The sequence below is a fragment of the Erpetoichthys calabaricus genome, chromosome 7, assembly GCF_900747795.2.
Source record: "Erpetoichthys calabaricus chromosome 7, fErpCal1.3, whole genome shotgun sequence".
Lineage (NCBI taxonomy): Eukaryota > Metazoa > Chordata > Cladistia > Polypteriformes > Polypteridae > Erpetoichthys > Erpetoichthys calabaricus.
In genome coordinates, this window is record NC_041400.2 from 128,025,560 (window position 1) to 128,048,995 (window position 23,436).

The following is a 23,436-nucleotide window of genomic DNA, read 5'->3' on the forward strand; positions in this document are numbered from 1 at the left end:
TAAAACTGGGATTTTACTGCGCCACTAATCAAATACTGGTGATGACAAATTTAGACAGTAAACATGTTATCCCCAGGTAGGCAACACATTTAAAAACAATTTTCTGATTACTGCTCTCTCTCTGCCACTTTGGTATAAAAAGGTTCATTATGTATTCATTTGTCACTCTTTCCCCCTTTATCAAATATATTGTAGCATCTGTTTTTTGTTTAGAGATTTTATTTTTTTACTATTTTTTTATTTTATCTCCTCCTCTTTCAGGTCTGTTTCTGCTAAGTTTTTATGTGCATAGTATGGCTCAGTCAAGTTCCAGTCTTGCTGACTGTGTGGAATACTGGTTGAATAAAGCTGTTGAATGGGGGCAGATGAGCACTTTGGAATCCATACAAAATGTTTGCCTCCACCTGCAGATGTTAAATGATTTCCTACAACAGCTTTCTAAAGATCTCCATTATATGGTGAGTAGATTCTGAAAAACTAGTCTGAGGACCACAGGCTAATAAAAGTAACAGATAAGCTAGTAGTTACGTAGAGTCTTTTAACATTAACCTTTTTTATCAGTGCATCAAGTGGGGTAAACTGTGGACCATCTAAAAGTAATGTTATCAGAATTATTTTGAGCAGATTTTTTTTTTCTGTGATATACACCTTTTTCTTGAGTGAATATGTTAACACAGATGGATTCAGTTGTGGATGTTTTAGAAATTAAATCTGATTCTAACTAGAAAGAAAATAACCTGGGTTATCACAGTGCCTTGACATAAGTAGTCATGGGTAGCTGAGGCTTACAGAAGTTCGGCATTATCTGATACTATGCTGTTAATACAGTTTGAATATTCTCCATTTTAAGTCAGTCCTTCCTAGGTGTGTTACATTTTTCTTCTACATTCCACGTGTGTTGGGTTAGTTAGCATTTCTAAATTAGCCTTACATTGGCATGTGTGTTTGAATGGATTCTGTGATGAACTGGTTGGTTTTTTACCTTGCTCATGAAGCACTCCTACCCTTCCACAACTCTGAATTGAATTACATAGGTTTAAAAATGTTGATTTATGGTATTTAACTTTTATATGGACCAGCTAATTATACATGGCAGTAATTTCAGTTAATCAATTAGATATTGTGTCATTATAAATTTTTTGACTTATTTCTATATGTTTACAGCAAAATATTTTATATTTCGTATAAAGCATATATCTCAAAGTACAGAAAATTGTATAATATAAAAACAAGCATGTTTCATAGTGTACATTACATTCACAAAGTTTTAGATACAGTCGTATGTAATTGCAAGCTTTCCTGTGGCATAAGGTTAACTTGTTTTTGGATTTATAAACAAACTAATATACTATGTTGATTCCACATTCACTTCCTGATGGCACAAAGCAGTCCTATTTTAAGGAGGGATAAAGGATTAGTCCTCTCTTAGTCTCACTTCTGTTCCACACCAACCACCCCACCGCTTTGCCACCCTTAGCTTTTTCTTAGATTTGCAGCATTTGTCAACATAGTTCTTTTTTAATGCAACGCTGTATCTCACTTCTGTGTACAAGACTATAAAAAAATATTTTTGCATAAATTGTTTAAACAGTGCAACACCTTTTGTCTCTTTTTGAAGCCAACTTGCTCAAGACAGGGTAGTGTTAAACTGATCGGCCAGGGAATGGAATGACTTTTTTTTTTTTTTTATCTGTTTTCATACTAATTTTAAAATACTTATTTTTATATACATTCTTTAATACAGGTATCACATTACTGGTGTTTTATTTTAAGTCTGAGTGATGTACATTTTAGATTATCTAAATTGCCCTGGTATTGGTCTGTGTGTGTGTGTGTGTGTGTATGAGTGTAATTTGCACTAAAGTGACATCAGATTTGTTGCTCATTGCTGCCTTGTGTTTGATGCTACCATTATAGGCTTAAGTCTCATGTCATTCGTTAATGGAAGAAATGGGTTCTGAAAAATAATTATTGGATAAAATGAAAAAATGTATAAATCTACATCATATTTGATCATGTATAGTATATTCACATTTATTTAAATTCAACAACATTTTTAAATTTGATCATTCTCTTTCTGTGTACCATAAAACGTAATACCATGTTTCCCCGAAAATAAGACAGGGTCTTATATTAATTTTTGCTCCAAAAGATGCACTAGAGCTTATTTTCAGGGGATATTTTATATTTATTCATGTACAACAATATACATTTATCCAAATACAGTCATGTCATCTTCTTTTGGAATATCGTCATAACTCTCCACATTCAAACCCTGAATTTTTTGCTACTCCAGGCACTTTTAGGATCCTCCAGGATCGATGTGCGTGCTTTGATGTCGGATGAATGGTTCTATGTGGTGAAGCAAAATGCCGACATACAAATGCATTCATGGTGCTTTGATATTCAAGCATTGCATATTCCCAAAAGTAATGACACGATACATTTTAAAAGTGTCACATACCATCTTCTGTGCCGTCTTTTTTTTTTTTTTTTTTTGCACCTTTACAATGCCATCAGAATGTACGGCAGCGTATTTGAGCCACAGAGGAAAAAAGAAATAAGGACATAATGAAAATGTCTATTTTGTGATTAAAATGGAAATTTCAGCTTTAAACTCAATGTCCTCTTTAATCCCGTAGTTTAACTTGTCATTAAAGTAGACTGTCGTAAACGTCATCTTAAAACCGACCCAGTTATTAAATCGCTACGCGCTTCTGGGACCTCATCCTGATCTGACAGCAGCGGCTAGCAGCATCGCCACACAAAACACATTAAATTTATAATATTCCAGTTCTCTGCACATTTAGAATTCTTAGATTTATACTTGTTATCACTTTCATGATGAAATGCATTAAAATATGTATGTTACATTTTACAGATAAATCGTTAACTTTGTTTAAATAATGAATACTGCTAATAGTTACACATATGGGGTGGCAGAGTGGTAGCGCTGCTATCTCGCAGGGAGTCACGTCCTTTGTGATCCCTGCCTGGAGTTTGCATGTTTTCCTGGAGGGTTTCCACAGTGTACTCAGTTTTCCATCCAAAGACAAGAAGGTTTGGGGATTTGGTGAAGCTACAATGACGTTAGTGTATGTGTGTGTGTGCTTGTGTTCACCTTGCAATGAGCTGATGCCCGTCCAGAGATTTTGTTTCTGTCTTGCACTGATGCTGCTGGAATGGGCGCATCCCCGAATTGAAGGATGTAATCATTAAACATCCTTTTCAGTGATATTGTGGCAAGGTGTCCTCGGAATTTAATAGATGTTTCGGGCACACGTGTTGCATTGCGTTAAATATAGGCCTTAGGCACCTTACTTTTCAGTTGACGATCATGCTAGGGCTTATTTTCAGAGTAAGTCTTATTTTCAGGGAAACATGATAGAGAAAATAACAATATAAATTTTAATGGACAGGTAATCAGTTGCTTTTTTGGTTTGTGCTAGGCTATAATAGAACAAAATGCGTTTTATTTGTTTAAAAAGCTAAAGCCTCACTTCAGAGTAGACTCAGTGCGATAACTCAAAGTATGTTTGTTTTAATGTGTATTTTGTAATTATGTGGACCTTATTCCAGAAAGTAGCTCATAAAATAGTTTGGAAAATATATGAAATTAATGAATTAGCTAATTAAAGGGTAATTTCCTTTTTTGGACAAAATATGTTGTCAAAAGACTTATTCTGACATGTTAGCCCCATACCTAAAATTCCACTATAGGGCATATGTATATAATAATGTAATAATAATAATAATACACATTTTACAACTTTGTGAGTTTGCACTGAGATGGAATAGCATTCTGTTGTGATAGGTAATGGTTTTCATTGAACTAGTCATGGAAAAGAGCAAGTTCTTAATATGGAATTGATGTTTTTAAGTCTCAGTCTGTGGAGTTTTGTTCAAATTAATTTCAGTGACTTTCTACTGCTTTTAATTAAATTCAATATTTAATTTACTAGAATCTTCTACTCTTATTAAGAAGTAATTTTGCAATATGTGATTTACCTTTGTCTGAAGTTCACAATGACTAGTATTGTTCCAAAGCTTTTAATATTCTAGTCTTTATTTCATTGTCTTGTTTTAAAATTTGCCTTTTTTCTAATTTCTAATTTGCCTTAATTTGCTTTAAATATGATTTAAATAGATGCCTAACAAATAGCAGAGACAGATAAGATGCAAATGACAGTGATTATCAAAGAATAATCTCTGCATAAGTCAATCATCTATCTGCTAGCAAAGGTTTTAAATATGTGCAACATTTCAAAATCAATGCATGAACAGCATCTTAGAAAGCTTCCTCAGGAATACTGATTCATTCCAGTGTATTCAAGATGCATACACATGTTACATTTGTATAAAAAGTGAACAAATCTTGTAAGGAATTTGTGCCTAGATACATTATAAAGGTAAGAAGATAGAAGACCACCTACCGGCAAGGATTGACTGGAACAAAAAACAGCAGCCAAGATAGAAACTGCTTCAAGGTGGAGAGCAATTGGTCCTGAAGATTTTGTTTTACTTGGTCGATTCATCAACCTTGGCAACTTTGTACTCTTAATGTGCATAGAAAAAACTTACCTGGGTGGCTGATTTTTGTGTTTTGGGTGCATGCTATAAGCCTTTCTAATAGATAATTGCCAAAGGGAAATCAGTTTCAGAAGATCAGTTGATGAAAAGATTAACTATTACCAGTACTTTAATCACTCTGGGCTGTCTTATTATTAATTTCTTGATTCTGATTTCAGCTACATTTAAAATATTATTTACTTGTAAATTGCAAAACCTATTTTCATCATAATAAAGACAAAAGATTTTCTGTATATGGCACATAGTCAACTTTATTTAGTTTTTATAAATGCCAACCTATGAGGCAAGGTTGGAATGTGTCTTTTTTCTTTCAGTTCCCGAGGACAGTAATACCATTGTTTTCTGAGCTTTCATTGCAACCGCATTGTGAATTTTTGTTGTTTCAGAACACTACAGTGGCCATAAAAAAATATCCTTTAGTCGGCCAGTTACTTGGTAGACTTTGTTGGATTCCCTGTGTTGTGGTGAGTGGTAAGTATCTTATTTGTTTATTACAAAATTTTTGACTTGCAGTATTTGTTAATTGAAACAACCATTATCAGCAGAATTATGCTAAAAATTGAAACAGATCTCTGTTGCACACTGATATATTTTTATGAAAGATCATATTAGTTTTACCAATACTGAAGTTGCAAATGGGATGGATATTGTTTTTGTTTTATAAATACATCCTGTGTTTTCAGAAATTAATCAGTTTCAATTAAATACAATTGCAGACAATTCTGGAAGGTATTAAGATAAATATAAGCTATAACAGTACTTTATATGAAAGTAAAAAATACAAAAAGTTATTTAGCCTACTTGTATATGAAAATTAGTACATTGACAGATTTGTAATTTGTATTTAATGCTTAATTATATTTTCATTAGAGATTAACCAATTTCAAATTTAAACACTATTGCAGACAACTTTTGAAGGTATTAAAATAAGTACAAGCTATAACAGTACTTTATGTGACAGTAAAAAATACTTACAAAGGAAAGTTATTTAGCCTACTTGTATATGAAAATCAGAACATTGATAGATTTGTAATTTGTATTTAGTGATGAATTATACTTTCATTAGGGATGAACACAAGTATTCATATGCAAATACCATTTATAAAAATAGATAAAAATGTAACTTTTTTTTCTATTGTAAAAAAATTTTAAAGTGTACACATTAATTAAGAAGATAAGACATTCTTTCTGTTCTATGATGCAGAAATAATGAAGCAGTGGTTTGAGTATCACGAGACATACTGTTCTGTAAGTGAATTAAACTATAACATGTCACACAGTTTCTTCCAAAGATAAATTTTATCATAACGAAAAATGGACTATGAGATAAATCACATCACCTTGTGATAGTTCATTTTTGGAAAGGTGCTATATAAATTAAAAACTGCTTACTAACACAAATGCATCCATAACTCTGAGTGCAGGGCAGCACTGCTCAACATCAATGTCAAGCTTCATATTATTTTTCTTAAAATATGTGGCATTGAAAGCAAATGCTTCTCATGATTAATTTTATAACACATTAAATGCAGATTGTTTTAAGTTAAAAAAATTTTTTTTGATCTTCAGAGAACTGCAATGTATCTAGAGAAGGTTGAAAGGGGAAAATAGTAGCTTGTTTTCAAATAAAAACAAAAAATAACTTGTTTTGTAGTGCCACCTTTTTATGAAACTTCCACTAGCTGTACACCTCCCTCTGTGTTTACAACTCCACAATAATGTTCATTTTCATTCCTGCTAGGTAGTTTTATAACCTCTATTTGAACTTCTCCCAACCAGATATAAAGGACTTATACTTGACAAAATACTGTCTATAGTTAAAAGCTACCAAAGGTATGCTACTGTGGCTATACAGATATGAAATGTAAGCAAATATAATTTATTTACATTTTCCAAACATGTTTCGCATTGCTGCACAACAGACATAATATTGTGTTTGACATGCATTATTTAAGCAAGTAGCCAAGTGATGACCTATAAGGCGTCTGTTTCTCAAACTGTAGACTTTGATCAGTGTATCCTGTTGTACATCTGGACATTCCACTTCTTTTTCTATCCTAGTTAGATCCAGTCTGGCCCTCTTCTCTCAAAACAGCACTGACATTTTTGTGAGTCCCATAAAATAGTTTACCATTAGGACACTCTAGTAATAGTTGCTGAAAATGGGGCTTTGCAGTGATATGTAAATAATAAATTATAAATTGGTCATTTCAAGCAGTCATTATTAGTAATGTCATGGCTATACAGTATTTTAAATCAGTGTAATTGTGCCTTGATGAAAAGTATAAATTTCCATGAAAAGTATGAATATTTATGGATAATTCCAAACTTTTGAATGGTAGTGTATATTAATATATTGACCTAGTAGTTGAATAAATAAGAAGATATACAACACATAACAGCTTCTGTAGCCGAGGATCGGACCGCCAAGGTCCCCGCCTTCGGCCACCACCCAACTCACACTACACCCGACCTCCTTGGCCCCTCCCATAGGTGGTGAGCCCATGGGAAAGGGGACCCACGTTGCCTCTTCGGGCTGTACCCGGCTGAGCCCCATGGGTGCAGGCCCGGCCACCAGGCGCTCGCCATCGAGCCCCACCTCCAGGCCTGGCTCCAGAGGGGGGACCCCGGTGACCCGCGTCCGGGCAAGGGAAAACATCATCCAAAGTTTTTATTCATCATAGGAGGTTGTTTTGAACCACATTTTGTCTCATCCCTCACCTAGGACCAGTTTGCCTTGGGTGGCCCTACCAGGGGCATAAAGCCCCAGACAACAGAGCTCCTAGGATCATTGGGACACGCAAACCCCTCCATCACGATAAGGTGGCGGTTCGAGGAGGGGTTCGAGGATTGATGCGGGCTCTGCATCGGTCTGTCGTGGTGAAAAAGGAGCTGAGCCGTAAGGCAAAGCTCTCAATTTACCAGTCGATCTATGTTCCTACCCTCATCTATGGTCATGAGCTATGGGTAGTGACCGAAAGAACGAGATCACGAATACAAGCAGCTGAAATGAGTTTCCTCCGCAGGGTGTCTGGGCTCTCCCTTAAAGATAGGGTGAGAAGCTCAGTCATCCGGGAGGGGCTCAGAGTAGAGCCGCTGTTCCTCCGCATCGAGAGGAGTCAGATGAGGTGGCTCGGGCATCTGATCAGGATGCCTCCTGGACGCCTCCCTGGTGAGGTGTTCCGGGCACGTCCAACAGGGAGGAGGCCCCGGGGAAGACCCAGGACACGCTGGAGGGACTATGTCTCCCGGCTGGCCTGGGAACGCCTCGGGATTCTCCCGGAAGAGCTAGAAGTGGCCGCGGAGAGGGAAGTCTGAATACCTCTGCTCAAGCTGCTGCCCCCGCGACCCGACCTCGGATAAGCGGAAGAGGGTGGATGGATGGATGGATGGACAACACATAACAAATTAACTTAATACAAAGTTACTTCATACTAAAGGGAATCTGAACACTGTAACAGGTGACAACCCTCATGACAGGCTTCCACATCCAGAAACAATGCTAATGAAGCAAAACATACAAAACAATGGTGTCTTCAATACAAAAATAAACTACAGGGATGGAACAGTCTGGGGGTAACACACAGTAGACATAAACAAAGTAAAACAAAACTTCCAGCTCCACTGGGGGTTCACTAAACAGGTCTTTAACGTCTGTCTATCTAGTGGAGTTACTCTCTCTCTCTCTCTCTCACCCACCAGTTCTACACTCAGATGTTCTCTGGCAGCTTTAAGCCCCATCTGAAAATTACTTCTGGCCATTTACTAGAATCGCTTCAATGTTCAGAAATGGTCCAGCAGTTATTAGATTAAATTCTGTCTAGAGTCTTCTGATACCCTTTGTATCCCCAAGCCTTTAGTTGTTCATGAAGAAACAGATCTTTATGGCACCCCCTCTGCTGCCTGTAGTCTCTAAGGCAGAGCATTTCTGTACATTCTTTTTTAGACCATGTGGCCTATAATAGCCAGGAGATCTTACTACCTCTGGCTTTTCTTCCTTAGCCTCTCTCTGTTTACAAGCAGAAGGTCAGATTTCTTTACCAATAGGGAGGATTGCTCACTCCACACAGCCCATGCTTCTCTCACAGATGTGTAATGTGGCTTACAAATGTTGTTCAGGAATATGCAACACACATACTGTATGGGTAATACTTTACATAAGCAACAACTCTGCTTTCACAGTTCATCTTTGTTCTTGGGGCTTTCCCTTTGACTTTGTCCTTTCTTGTATCATGCTAGTGGTATCCTTACCCTTGCATCCTCTTAATACATAGTCTCCTCTCACAGTACCATATTAATGACAGAAAAGTCAGAAGTTTACAAAGATGCAAAGACAACTATCAAAAATATTTTATGGGAGCTTGCTGTTGCTATTTGAAGGCAGAATAAAAAAATAAAGAAGTATTTGCTCAACAAGTGTGTTGAAATTAATTACAAATTGGAAAATAAGACATGGGTTTAAAAAAAATAAAGACAAAACCTCTGGTAGCAGTGGTAGAGTAATTACAAGGCAGCAATATAGTATGTGAAAAACCATATCCTCCATCCACTTTTACCACAGGAAGTGTGTTATGTGAATATAGGGCAAATGGAAGGTGCAATACAATCATGCTCAAAAGTATGAAAAAGCATTTATACAGCATTTACCATGAATGAATAACTAATGACTACACAAGTAATAGCTTATGTATAATTGTGTTACTACAGTAGCATACATTTGTTTTCCTCTACTAACTTGCTTGTTGCCAAATGATAAATACACTTACGGTTGTTGTTTTTTTTTAATCTGTTCAAAATTATTTCTGTACTATGGCTCTAATTCAATTCTTATTTATTTATTTTCTTGTCATGGATAGTTACGTTGTGTTCTTTTGTGTCTACTAAGTATAAGGACAGAATAAAAATGGAAGAGCAAAGTCTGAATCTAAATTAGTCACAGCTCTCTTGTATGTGCACCATTAACATAACTGGAAACACCTTGTAGCAAATTTACTTTTGGAGAGTTGGAGCAAAATATGTATTATTTTGTGGAGAAATACTCAAACATGATATTCTGTGGCGGCACGGTGGCGCAGTGGGTAGCGCTGCTGCCTCACAGTTGGTAGACCTGGGTTCGCTTCCCGGGTCCTCCCTGCGTGGAGTTTGCATGTTCTCCCTGTGTCTGCGTGGGTTTCCTCCGGGCGCTCCTGTTTCCTCCCACAGTCCAAAGACATGCAGGTTAGGTGGATTGGCGATTCTAAATTGACCCTAGTGTGTGCTTGGTATGTGAGTGTGTTTGTGTGTGTCCTGCGGTGGGTTGGCACCCTGCCCAGGATTGGTTCCTGCCTTGTGCCTTGTGTTGGCTGGGATTGGCTTCAGCAGACCCCCGTAACCCTGTGTTCGGATTCAACGGGTTGGAAAATGGATGGATGGATGGATACTCTGTAATTTATCATCACCTCTGTCATTTCATCTCCAATAAAAATTTCTTGTGTTAATTGCAGTTTAATATTTGTTTCTTTTGTTGTGGGAATTAGATCATGTGTGTGTCAGTTCAGCAGAAGGAAGCTTTGAGAATAAAGCTTGGGATCAAATTGAGGAGTGGACCAAAATTCACTGAGCAGCATGTGATTTTAAATAATATTGTTTTTTAATTTTTTAAACATTTTCAGCATAATGTTTAAGCGAAAACTGTGTACACAAGATTATTTTGCCTAATACCCAAGCTGCTTTGCATAATACTGTACTTGTTTCACATAGTCTTAGCATTTTTTGAATTTCTGTCACTGCAAATCTTGTATTAATCCTGCAATATTAAACTAAGGCAGTGTGTTTGTAGTTTTAAAGCTATAAATAAGTGTTAATGGATTAGCTGGTGTCTAGACACTTTTAAATGCCACATTCACTGGTTTTGTATCAGTTAAATTTAACACATCAATATTAACTGTGCCTTAAAGTTTGCCAAAATATATCCTGTTAAAGTTTGTACCATCCAGAAGTTGCATTAAATTCCTTTCATTTACACATTCAGTGAAATGTGCAATCTGACTAGATTGCACATTTGATGCCAAAATTTTATAAACAACTGCATTTCACCTTTAATAATGTACATACACTTAAATTTAGTTTGCTTCCTTAATAAAATGAAATGTGAAATTAGTTTGCATACTTTTCCTTTGAAACAGTTTGAACACAGATGTTTTCCTTGTTTCATATTAGAAGAATGCCAGAAAGCGTTGCTACAGTGTTTGTGGTGCCTGTTCAGTGATAAACCTCAAAATGCAGTTGAACTGAAAGCCAATGATTGGATAAAGGTAAGAAAGATTATTTCCAAAATAAATAAATAAATATAATATATAATCCAGCATCTGTCTGTCTGCTTTTCACGAGAGAACTACTTAAGGGATTCAGATAGTTTTTTTTTCTATAATTTGCTGGAACATTCTGATTGATTTTGGGACTTCTGTCATCACGCTGAATATCATAGTTAGCTCGCGGTACTGATTTATTTGCACAAATCCAAGAGAGCAGCTGCAGGTCAAGGAGAGGGGGGCAGAGACCTCGTAACTCACGCACCAGCCTCTGTTCAAGTCCAACAGAGTGTAACTGCAGACCACAATGCCTGTGATGTCAGACACAGAACACACTCCATACCATGGAATGCTCACAGCATCACTCACGGAAACACAGTTTGTTCAACAGACATTGTCATCTATAGATAGTTAAGGAGTAACATTTGACGTTTTTGAGAAAGAGATCAGAGCTATGTGTGTTTTAGTGGGTAGCTGCTGATTGCCAGAGATACCACGGCCTGGTGCTTTTCTCATCATGCGGGGGACGCTCTCTCATCAGAGCTGAACATGATCAGGTACAGTGCCAACGTTTGACGCTGGAGCGTACCTATCTTCCACTTGACCAGAATTACATTTTTTTTTAAATAAAGTTTGTTCTGTTTCACTACTACATGGACGGAGCCACGAGGGACAACTAGTGTAACATAAATATAACTTGCACTTATTTAGCTATCTGTATCTTTTTGCAACTTTGTGTTCACTAAGGCATGTTCATTTTGGCTATTTTCACATTACCTCTCATTGCTGAATACATTCGAAATATCTCTACAATAAGGCATTTGTTATGCCATCATTTAAATATTGTTAAATGGTAACTGTATACAGATATGTGAAACTAGCAGATGTCTTAACACATTTCAAGGCCAAGTTGTTCCATAGCTTTAAAGCACTGACATTTTCTGTGCCAGTAGTGATTTTCTGAATATGGCTGTGTTGTTATTTTTCATAGATTTAAGTAGTACTAGGGTGTTGTACTGTGTTAGCCATTATGAATGTAGAGAAAAGCCAAGCAAAATGACACCTTTTATTGGCTAACTAAAAAGATTACAATATGCAAGCTTTCGAGGCAACTCAGGCCCCTTTTTCATCATGCCTGAAGAAGGGGCAGGAGTTGCCTCGAAAGCTTGCGTATTGTAATCTTTTTAGTTAGCCAATAAAAGGTGTCATAGATTTAAGAAATAAAAATTTTAGTTGACACAATTTTGAAGTTAGTCTTCTTGAGTGTTAATGTTCCTACTGCATAGAATGTCCTTTATACAATAGAATAGTTTCAGCAAACATACATACATAAAGTATAGTATATAAGTTTAATTTAAAAGGATGAGTTTAGTCAACAGCTAGAAGTTTCCATACTGGTGGTACTGACTTCAGCATTCAGCTTCATGTGCAAATGCTGTAGTAACATTTTTGGGTGTCTGACTCCCCATTGTGACTGGTTAAAGAATCTGGTAAAGATTGTGTCAGCATTTTTAAGCTAAATTCTTATTGTTTTATTTGTTCTTCTTAGCTGGTGCATTGCTCTCATATTCAGCTTTGGACTTTTGCGATGATGGAGTTAGCCCCCATCTGTACTCACTTTGATTGACCCTGCATCTAGGAAAAAAAGGGTATATATGTAGTTGAAGGTTTAATGCACAGAGTGACGGACTGAGAATATCCATTGTGTAAGGTTCTTGTAAATGCTTGTTCACTTCCGTTTGTTGTATTAATGATGTCTTTCTAATTGTTCCTTTTAACATGTACCTTTGATGTGACTGTTATTGTTCTGAAGCTATCATATTTTAATATTTATGAAAGTCCTGTTGTTTGTTTTCAGTAACATGTTCTATTTGAAATAATACATGTCCAAAAGCAGGACGTAGTAGGAAATAATTTAATAATAATAGGTGTAATTCTTGCTCTCATTGAAAGACTGAGGCATTTTTTAAATATATAAAATAACATTTTACCTTACTGGAATGGTGAAACTGACTATTAGTTGAAGAAGAGTCACAAATTAAATAGTATAAATTAGATCTCCTTCCTTTGTTATTAAAATAAAAATGTAAAACCATAAGCAATTAGCAATATATTGATCAAAATAACACATGCTTTATTGAAATTCACAGTACCTACAATGCTTCAGATGTAGGATGAATTTGCTAAAGTCAAACATACAGCTGCCCATTTATGATCATGGTTACTTGTTGGCATGCTTGTAATGCAGAATTATGCTATTTTTTTACTAGGGGTATTAATATAAAAATATAAAATTTCAAATCCATTGTTGTTAGGTATGCATTTTAAAACTCCAGATTTTGTCCATAATCCATAGTTACTCCCTTGACCATGGAAATGATATAACAGCAGCCAAACAGACAGCAGTGACACAGGACAAGCAGTGCATGTTACTGGGTGTATGATTAATGATTGGGGTGGCCACAGGTGGCATCTCCAGAATGACATAAAAGTATATAGTGACCAATAAAGTTGGAATGTAGAAGAACTGAGTTTGAAGAAGAGACAAGAGAAAAAGATAGGGTGATCGCAACAAACGAACAAGAACAGAGCAGGAAGGAAAAGCACTGAAGTAATAGTTGTTACTGTAATACAGAAGTCCTTAAGTTTAGCCTTGGAGGACTGCAGTGGCCACAGATTTTTGTTACAACCAAACTGCTTAATTAGAAACCAATCCTTAAAGATAATGGACCTTGTTGTTTAATTTTTTGTCTTGTTAGTGATTTCATTTTGCCAAATTGTTACCAACACCCAGTCCTTCACTTTTTAATTTTCCATTTCTTTCCAAATATTTTATTAAACTTTGTTCTTCATAATGAGCACAACATTAGTATATGGGACCAGGTTATATTTGTTTTTCTCTAGTTACATCCTAGGGACCAAGTGTGGTTGCAGGTTTTGTTTAAACCCATTTCACAATCACGGATTCATTTTACCTCTAACTGGTATCATTGTTTAGTTAAGTAGTCTTTTTATTTCCTTATTGTACATTTAAAAAGTACAGTAATGTGAGATTTACATTTATAAGAAATTTAGAAATCTTTGTAATTTTTCTATAGATTTAAATGTTTAAATCTTTTTTGTCATTATTACCGTAGATACTCGCGTATTAGTCGATCTCGCAGATAAGTCGAGTGTATTGTTTAAGCCGAAAATTACGAAATTTGTTATGACCCGCGTATAAGTCGAGGGTAAAACTTGACAGCTATCAGAGATAGAGGGCGACAATCAGCTGTTAATGGCGACAGAACTCACTGTTACGTCACAGGCATTCCCTCTGTGCTTGGAGAAATGCTAGACTCGTTGACTCGGCAACTAATCCTTGCGTGAGTTGTGAAATGTAAACAAAGGCAAGATGGCGTCGATATGTCACAAGGGAGCGAAGTGAGTGCAGAAAAGAAAACACTCGGCAGACGATGTTTTGCACATTATCGCTGAGTCGGAATCTGATTTTTCAGAATCGGATTTTATTGACAGTGATCAGGAATCGAGCAAGAGAGTGAGAAGCCGGCATCAGCTGATCGGACACCAGCCGATGCCGCGCCAGCTGATCGGCTGCCAGCTGAACGCATTCGCTCAGCCGATGCAGCTACGCCAAGGTTTGCGTGGGAGGAATACCCAGACATTGATCCGTGGGAGCCGAACTGGCTACCGGACTTCACAAGACCGCATGGCTTGCTGTTGGACACGACAGATCACCCGCTGCTGGACTACTTCAGGCTGCTCTCTCCTCATGCTGCTTTTCAGCTACTGTCAGATGAGACAGACAGGTAGGCAGAGAAATTTTTTGAATCGCAGGCTGCGCTTGCATCGCATTGATAGCGTGCGTTGCCTTGGTTCTTTTGATTCCAAATCTGGTTGCATGTGGCAGCTAATGGTATGTTTGTTATCCAAAACCTGCAAAAGCTAATGCTCAAATTCAAGTATTTCACGGTTTAAAGAATTATTTAATGAAATTAGAAAAAAAACTAGCTAATTAGCAATAGTATTGCTGGCTTATAATTATTTCAAAGACCATGGGAAACGGCAGATGACCAGTGACTTAACACCGTGAAGCGTTGAGTGTACAATGTTATTATCCAAATTCTGTGGACAATTGTGTTGCCCCGCGGATAAGTCGATCCTGTTTTTTTGAATGAATTTTAAGGCATAAATTTTTCGACTTATACGCGATTATCTACAGTAATTCACCTTTTCTGTGTGGACTTTGCTCCCTTAATTGTAATCTGGCAATGTCAACTAACAATGTGAAGAGGAGACATCTAGGCAAATGATAATGAAAGGCTGCAACTACTACTTATACTTATACTACTTATAACTAGCATGCTCATTAATAATATGTGGCCTAAATAGCCATAACATTGGGAAAAGTAGAGTGAAAACTGTATGGAGGTTAATGTAAAAGTTAAAAAATCAAATTATCTGTAAATAGCATATATAAATGATCACTACATTCCAATAAAAATGTAGGAAATACTGTTTTGTAATTTATGAATTGACCCCAAAACACAGAACATGGGAAATAACAGCTCATTTAATTAGGGAAGGAGCCCAAGGGCTGAACTTGAGAACCAATGAGTTAGAAACTACTGGCTCCTTTGTCATTTGTGTCTCATTATTTGACAGCTGGTTAAGAGAGCGAGAAGCAATTAAAAACAGTGAATTAAATTGTTTAAGACTAAAACAAGCAATTGAGGGTTTGGGAATCTTAACAAAGAAGCACACAAAATGAAATGAAGCACAAAAATGTTGCTTGAGAAATAATCGCTTCAGCAGTAATAAATTACTTTGAATTGAGAAACTAGATTGGAACAAAGACCTGCAGCCCAACAGGACCGGAATTAAGGACCCATTCTTTAGTATATGTTGAAGCAAAAACCCATTGGCGTCTCTATAAATAAAGTTAACAATTTGAATGTATTTCTTTGTACTGTATTTAAAGAACCTATATTTTTTCCTTGTAAAATTGCCAGTTCATTAGCATCTTTGACACAAATATTGCACCAGTGTCTAGTTGATAGTCAGACATGTCCTTGCATTTGATGGAATTATGTATGTTTTAAAGGCAAAATTTCATAATGAGTAAATTTTACTGCACTTTAGTCACAACTGAGTTTTGACATCTTGACAGCAATCTGGTACTACATCATTCATGCAAAATATAGTGTCAGTGTAGGAGATACTTTAATGCCAAGATGTTATTCCCATCTGTTCTCGTACATGATGATCATACAGTATATTCTGGCCTTCCTTTACCTACATAATATTTAATTTGTTGAGATCGCTAGAAATCAAGTCCTCTGTAATAGACAGTGTATTTGCATCCTTTTAACAATTATGCTCCAAACAACTTGTAACTTAATTTTAAAAGCAATCTATTTTACTATTACGACATACCTTGTTATTAAAATACTCATTCAAGCCCTGTGCATTTGTTACCTGTTTTCAGGGATAATTTGGAGCATTGATGTTGCCTCCCAAACTGAATGCCCACCTAATTAAACACAGTATAATAGAAGCTTTATTATTTTTATTCTTTATAACGCCTGGACTGTATTTTGAGTGTTAGTTTCTGATTATGTAGATTAAAGTCGCCACCTGGTGGATTTTCTCTTAAATATTTTTCCCATGTACATCAAGGTTATTCATTTTTATTGCCTTTTGGAAAACATATTATGAAAACAATAAAAATATGAACTGTTCTACTTTTAGCACCATCTGAATTTATTTTTGATTAGTGTACTTGAATGTAATTTGATTTTATTTCAAAGGCAGACATCATTCATTTGGTCTTGGTTAACTATAAGTTGAAGTTATGTTAAAAGCAAAAACCTATTACCAAATATTGCTTAAAGGTTATAGTTACTTGAATAAAATTAGGATTGTGGATAAAGGAATTGAAAAGTAAATTGTTCATTTATTTTTGAAGTTAATATTTGATGTTTATTGAATGTTGATGTTTATTGATGTTGAACTGCTTGGATTTATTGCAGTGTTTACTGATTTAGACTTGTAAAATGTAATACATCTACCAAAAAAACAAAGAAAAACTTAAAGTAGAAAGGAAGAGTTAAAAAGTCTGTGGATAAAGTCTTTGGGTTGGATATGTTATCTAGCATGTTCTTACCTCAAGCATACTCGTCGTTATACTGTACAAAAAGGCATAGATGTTGATTTTGTGATCATAGAAGTGGTTTTCACATACTTGTATAATAAATAGAGTATAATACAATCCAATTTATTTTTTTAAAGCCCAAAATCACACAAGAAGTGCTGCAATGGGGTTTAACGAGGCTCTGCCCTATTCCAGCGATCCTCCATCAGGGATGACTTTACCTTAGGCAGGCAAAACAGCTTGGCAGGTGGGCAGTGGCACCAAGTGCCACATTTGAGTACCAAGAAGAGAAACAGAATAGGCAAGGGTTAGTAACAAATTATAACTACCATGTTCCTTATGTTTAAGTGCTAATGACTAACAACAGAGATGCAGTCTGTACAGTTAATCAGCAGCTCTAGTCAGGATATGCTAAACTGAAGTAGTGAGTCTTCATCCGGGATTTGAAAGCTGAGACCGAAGGGGCATCTCTTATAGTAGCAGGCAGACCATTCCTCAGTTTAGGGGCCCTGTAACTAAAAGCTCGACCTCACACTGTTATTTTATTAATCCTTGGAATCATAAGCAGACCGACATCTTGAGATCTTAATGTGCACTCTGGTTTGTAAGTCATGATAAGTTCACACAAGTAAGCCAGACCTTGGCCATTTAAGGCTTTATATGTTAAAAGGAGGATTTTGAAATCTGCCCTAAACTTAACCCGGAGCTAGTGTAGGGATTTAAGAACTGGAGTTATGTGTTCATATTTTCTTGTTCTTTGTAATAATTCTTGCTGCTGCATTTTGGATTAACTGGAGGCTGTATAAAGAACAATTTGAATATCCAGTGAACACAGCATTACAGTAGTCAGTCCTACTAGAAATAAATGCATGAATTAATTTCTCAGAATCCTGTTTATTTAGAAAGCGCCTTAATTTCCCAACATTTTTAAGATGGAAGAAACATGATTTGGACAACTTTGTAACATGTGCTTTAAATGACATGCTAGAGTCAAAGATCACTTCTAGATTGTGGGCTGATTCAGTAAAATTAATGGTGATTCTAACTGAGTTAAATGATGACAAAATATTGTGATCAGCGTCATTCCCTCCAATAATCAACATGTCTGTTTTATCGGTATTTAAAGATAGGTAGTTCTCATTCATCCACTCCTTTAATTCACTAACACAACTAATTAAAGACAACATTGGAGAAACTACATTAGATCTAAATGAAAGGTATAACTGGGTGTGAGAACAGTAAAGGTCCCAGTACTGAGCTTTGCAGGACACCATATCTCACTTCTGTGTATAATGATGGAGTACTGTCATCACATTTCTGTATGTATTGGAATCGATTTGATAAAATAAGAACTAAACCAAGCGAGCACAGTGCCTGTGAGCCCAATATCCTTTTCTAGCCTGTGCAGTAAAATAGAATGGTCAGTGGTGTCAAATGCTGCGTTTAAGTCTAACAACATAATTACTGTGGAGTTTCCTTCATCAGAGGATATCAGAATGTTGTTTACAACCCACGTTAGTGCCGTTTCTGTACTATGACCAGTGCAGAAACCAGACTGGAATTTCTCAAATAAATTGCAATGCATAAGGTGTGACTGAAGCTGATTGGTGACTACTTTTTCTAGTATTTTAAAGAGAAAGGGTAAATTTGAAATGGGTCTGTAATTTTTAAGTATGTGTGGGCTAGGTCTCACTTTTTAAGTAATTGTTTAATGACTGACACTTTTAGTGCATCAGGGTACTGTGCCATGCAATAATGAATTATTGATAATGTTAAGAATAGGCGCTGCAAGAACATTCATTGCATTTTTTACTAGTTTTGTTGGCACTGGATCTAGGGAACAAGTAGTAGGTTTCATTTTAGAAATTAAAGTTAAGACTCCCTGCTCAGTTACAGGATTAAAATTACTAAAGTGTTGAATGCAATGTGAGACAGGGTGAGACTAAGCTATTTTGTGGTTTGTACTGTGATGCTGAGATCTGGGATCTTATATTTTTAATTTTAATTTAATTGAAGAAGTTCGTAAAGTCTGTACTGCTAATATCTGTTGGTATTTTGCACTTTTGATCTGAATTCCCATTTGTTAATTTAGCCACTGTTCTGAACAGTACCCGAGGATTTTTACTATTGCTATCTATTATGGCAGAATAGTATTCTGAGCGAGCTTTTAATAGAGCTTTTTTATATTTTTTAACACTCTGTCCATGCAATTTGAAAGACATGTAGCTTTGTTATTCTCCATCTGTGCTCCAGTTTTCAGCACTCAAATTTAAGAGCTCGAATGTTCTCATTAACCAGGTAGAGTTTCTATGTTCTTTTGGTCACTTTTGTTTTACGGGGAGCCACTGCGTCCAGAGTATCTCTCAAGGTCACATTATAATATGATGTTAGCTAATCTAAATTGTTTTCCATGTTTACATTTGATGTTAACTGATCTAAATGGTTTTCCACAATTACACTCGACTTACTCAAAGTATCTATAAACTTTAAAGCAGAATTAAAATCTAGATGTCGCACTGTCTTTGTTTTAATCTGTGAGTGCGTTGGCAAGGGCAGGACTAAATCAAATGTAATTAAGTGGTGATCGGAAATAACTTAATTTAATGGAGTAATATTTAAATTTTGAATTTCAACTTTGTAAGTTATAATTAAGTCTAGAGTGTGGTTATGATTATGAGTTGGATCTTTGATAATCTGACAAAATCCTACTGAATTTAACAAATAAGTAAAACATTTGCTAAAAGTGTCAGTTTCCACATCAATGTGTACATTAAAATCCCCCATTAATACTACGTGATCATAATTTATAGCCAAATCAGATAAAAGGTTGTTAAATTCAGTCATGAACAATGAATATCAACTGACTAAGCAGTCAATCAACTTGGTGAAATTTTTTCTAACATCACCAAATTTCAATCAAATCAGTTAAAACATTTTTTGAGATTTTGGGGTATTTAGTTTTTATATTCAAAGGAGTTTTACCCCCAAATATTGATAAATTGAAATGTCATTTCTTCGCGATTACCTAGTGCTCTAGATATACAAGCATGCCAAATTTCAGTGTATTGACTATATAAGAAATCGTGCTTTTGTTGACGAGTATATATATATATATATATATATATATATATATATATATATATATTTTTTTTTTTTTTGCTAGTATTAGTGTATATATACTGTACTGTACATATGGAATATACACATCTCTTATTATGTTAAAATATTTGCTCTTATGATTCACTGTTCAGCAACCTTATGTCCAGCGGATAGAAACTATTTCTGAATCTATCTGTTTGAATGGTAATGACCATGTACTATTTGCCTGAAGGAAGGAGTGAGAAAAATGACTATGCTGGTAATATTCTGTTTCGCTTTCACCAGCTTTTTGAAGGACCTTGAGCCAAACAGGTGTTCTACCTACAGTATATGAGGTGCAGCTAATGAGGAGTAGAAAATCTTGAGGACAGATGGTGAAATGTGAGCTGTCCTTGGACATCCGAGGAAGTAGAGGAATTTGTGAGTCTTTTTGTCAAGAGCCAAAGCATGTTGTGCCCACTTCAGTTCATCTGTGATAGACACTTCAAGAAATTTAAAGCAGCTCACTCTTTCAACAAATTTCCCTCTGATGTAGATGGCACTGTAGACTGTGTTCTGCTGCCTGAGTCTGTGAACAGCTCCTTGGTTGCTGACTTTAAGAGTGAGATTGTTGTCCAATTCCATTGAATCAAAAGTAGGCTTACTTTTTGTAAGCTATCTCATCATTGTTGGTGATCATGCCTATTTATGGTTATATCATCAGCAAATTTAATGATATGTTAGAGCTGTGTCTAGCCACACAGTCATATGTGAACTAGAAGTGCAGGAGGGGGCTCAGCACACTAACCAATGCAGTACCTATGTTGAGGTTAAAACTGGAGGATGTGATGCTGTCAGTCTGCACACTGGTTAGGAAACCCAAAATCCAGTCACAGAGAAAGGCGCTATAGTGCACCCGACCTGGCACAGACTTGACACAGGAGGCATGTATAAAACAAGACTTTTATTTTTCTTCAGCTGGAGGGCATGCCTTCCCCGTAATCCCTCCAGCCACAACACAGTCCCAAGCACTGAGTCACCACACTCCTCTCTCTTTCACCACCACTCCTCCACAGCTTTGTCCTCCTTCCACCCGACTGTCGCCGCTGAGTGGTGGTCGCTGGCTCCCTTTTATCAGGCACCCGGAAGTGCTCCAGGTGGTTGATTAGTGACATCCGGCTGCACTTCCGGGTAAGGTGAAACCAGTGCCCAAAAGGGGCCAGCCACTCCTGCTGCAGCACCCCCTGGCGGCGCCTGCGGAACCCCACAGAGCTGTACAGAACTCCAATCCCCATGAGCCCTGGGGGAGTCCAAGGCACCGCTGCAACCCAGGGAGGCTGCCATCTAGCGTACAGGAGGAGATACTGGGCTTCCCACCCTTGTCCCCCTGGCAGATGTGGTGAAGGGGCGTCCAGGCCAGGCATGGGCCACGGCCATCCGTCACACCAGCTATCATTTTAAAATCTTTTCCTGTAGTGTCTTTATATTTTCAATTTATGGAACACCAGATTGATTCCAAGAATAATAGTGTCACTAAGTTTAGATTTTCCTCAGATTTTCTGAGCAAAAAAAAAAAAATTTAAATGTAGGATTGTTTTTCATGAAATATCATTTGCTAAACATTTAGTGGGCAGCTGTGTTTTATATAAAAATGAAATGGAACTTTCTAGATTCATTTTCATATAAACAGCCGTAGTCTTGAAACCTTACAGACTAATTATATCTGGGAAACTAAGCATTATCAGACCAACAGTTCTACATCTAACCAATGACCATGTTTGATGGTTTTCTTAGTGACTAGCACATGCTGGTTCAGTCACTGGAATTTGTCCATTTGAATTTGTGTGGTCTAAGCTACTGTTGAAATATATATATATTTAAGTTTCTTCCTTCTCTGAGTAGAAGATGGCCATAATTTTAGAAATACCCACATCCTTTGTTTTTGTCACTGATATTCTCTTGTTACAAACACTGGAAGCCTGCTTAGATATTGTAAAATTTAAAGAGTTGGTTTTATAATTTTTATTTTTATTTGGGTTGGTTTATGGCTTTCATATTATCTATTTCTCTGAAAAAATTGTTATGAAACTTTGGATGGATGGATAATTGAGGAATGAAACTTGTACTAGACAAACTCTAGCATTTTGATGAAAGCTTTAGTGAGTTACTATCATTTGTGAAGAAGCAGTAACTGAGGAACACCACCTAAATGTAAAAAATGCCCTATTACAGTAATTTGCAAGTTCTTAAATTCAGTCATGGATGCCCGTGTGGTTGAAGATTTTCAGATACAAATTAATGGGCAAACACCACAGAATAATCACATTAAAAAGAAAATTGAACAGTATAACAAAGGGGGTGTTTTACAGGAGTTTTGAATCAATTAATCTACAACTAATAAGATTGATTTTACATAAGAAATGAAGTTTGGACAAATGAAAAAATAAAGCAGGGATAGATTTTTTAAAACTAAAACACCAGGGCCCCTCCTTTAACCGTCACCTTATCGTGGTGGAGGGGTTTGCGTGTCCCAATGATCCTAGGACCTCTGTTGTCCGGGGCTTTATGCCCCTGGTAGGGCCACCCAAGGCAAACTGGTCCTAGGTGAGGGATGAGACAAAGAGCGGTTAAACAAACCTCCTATGAAGAAAAACAATTTTGGACGGCGTTTTCCCTTGCCCGGATGCGGGTCACCGGGGCCCCACTCTGGAGCCAGGCCTGGAGGTGGGGCTCGATGGCGAGCGCCTGGTGGCCGGGCCTGCACCCATGGGGCTCGGCCGGGCACAGCCCGAAGAGGCAACGTGGGTCCCCCTTCCCATGGGCTCACCACCTATGGGAGGGGCCAAGGAGGTCGGGTGCAGTGTGAGTTGGGTGGTGGCCGAAGGCGCGGACCTTGGCGGTCCGATCCTCGGCTACAGAAACTGGCTCTTGGGACGTGGAATGTCACCTCTCTGAAGGGGAAGGAGCCTGAGCTAGTGCGCGAAGTTGAGAGGTTCCGGCTAGATATAGTTGGACTCACCTCGACGCACAGCTTGGACTCTGGAACCAATCTCCTTGAGAGGGGCTGGACTCTCTACCACTCTGGAGTTGCCCCCGGTGAGAGGCGCAGAGCAGGTGTGGGTATACTTATTGCCCCCCAACTTGGAGCCTGTACATTGGGGTTTACCCCGGTGGACGAGAGGGTAGCCTCCCTTCGCCTTCGGGTGGGGGGACGGGTCCTAACTGTTGTTTGTGCGTATGCACCGAACAGCAGTTCGGAGTACCCACCCTTTTTGGAGTCCCTGGAGGGGGTGCTAGAGGGCATACCATCTGAGGACTCCCTCG

The 23,436-nt window shown here is 37.2% G+C and overlaps 1 protein-coding gene across 1 annotated transcript in view; it reads left to right on the plus strand.

Annotated features, from left to right (window-relative positions):
- The first annotated feature begins 238 nt into the window (after positions 1-238).
- fancc (FA complementation group C) overlaps positions 239-23,436 on the plus strand; it is a 104,714-nt gene continuing 81,516 nt past the window's right edge. The window contains exons 1-3 of the mRNA XM_028805343.2: positions 239-458; positions 4,977-5,061; positions 10,789-10,883. Coding sequence (XP_028661176.1) covers positions 294-458; positions 4,977-5,061; positions 10,789-10,883 — 345 coding nt within the window. The 5' untranslated portion in view covers positions 239-293. The remainder of the gene's footprint in view (positions 459-4,976; positions 5,062-10,788; positions 10,884-23,436) is intronic.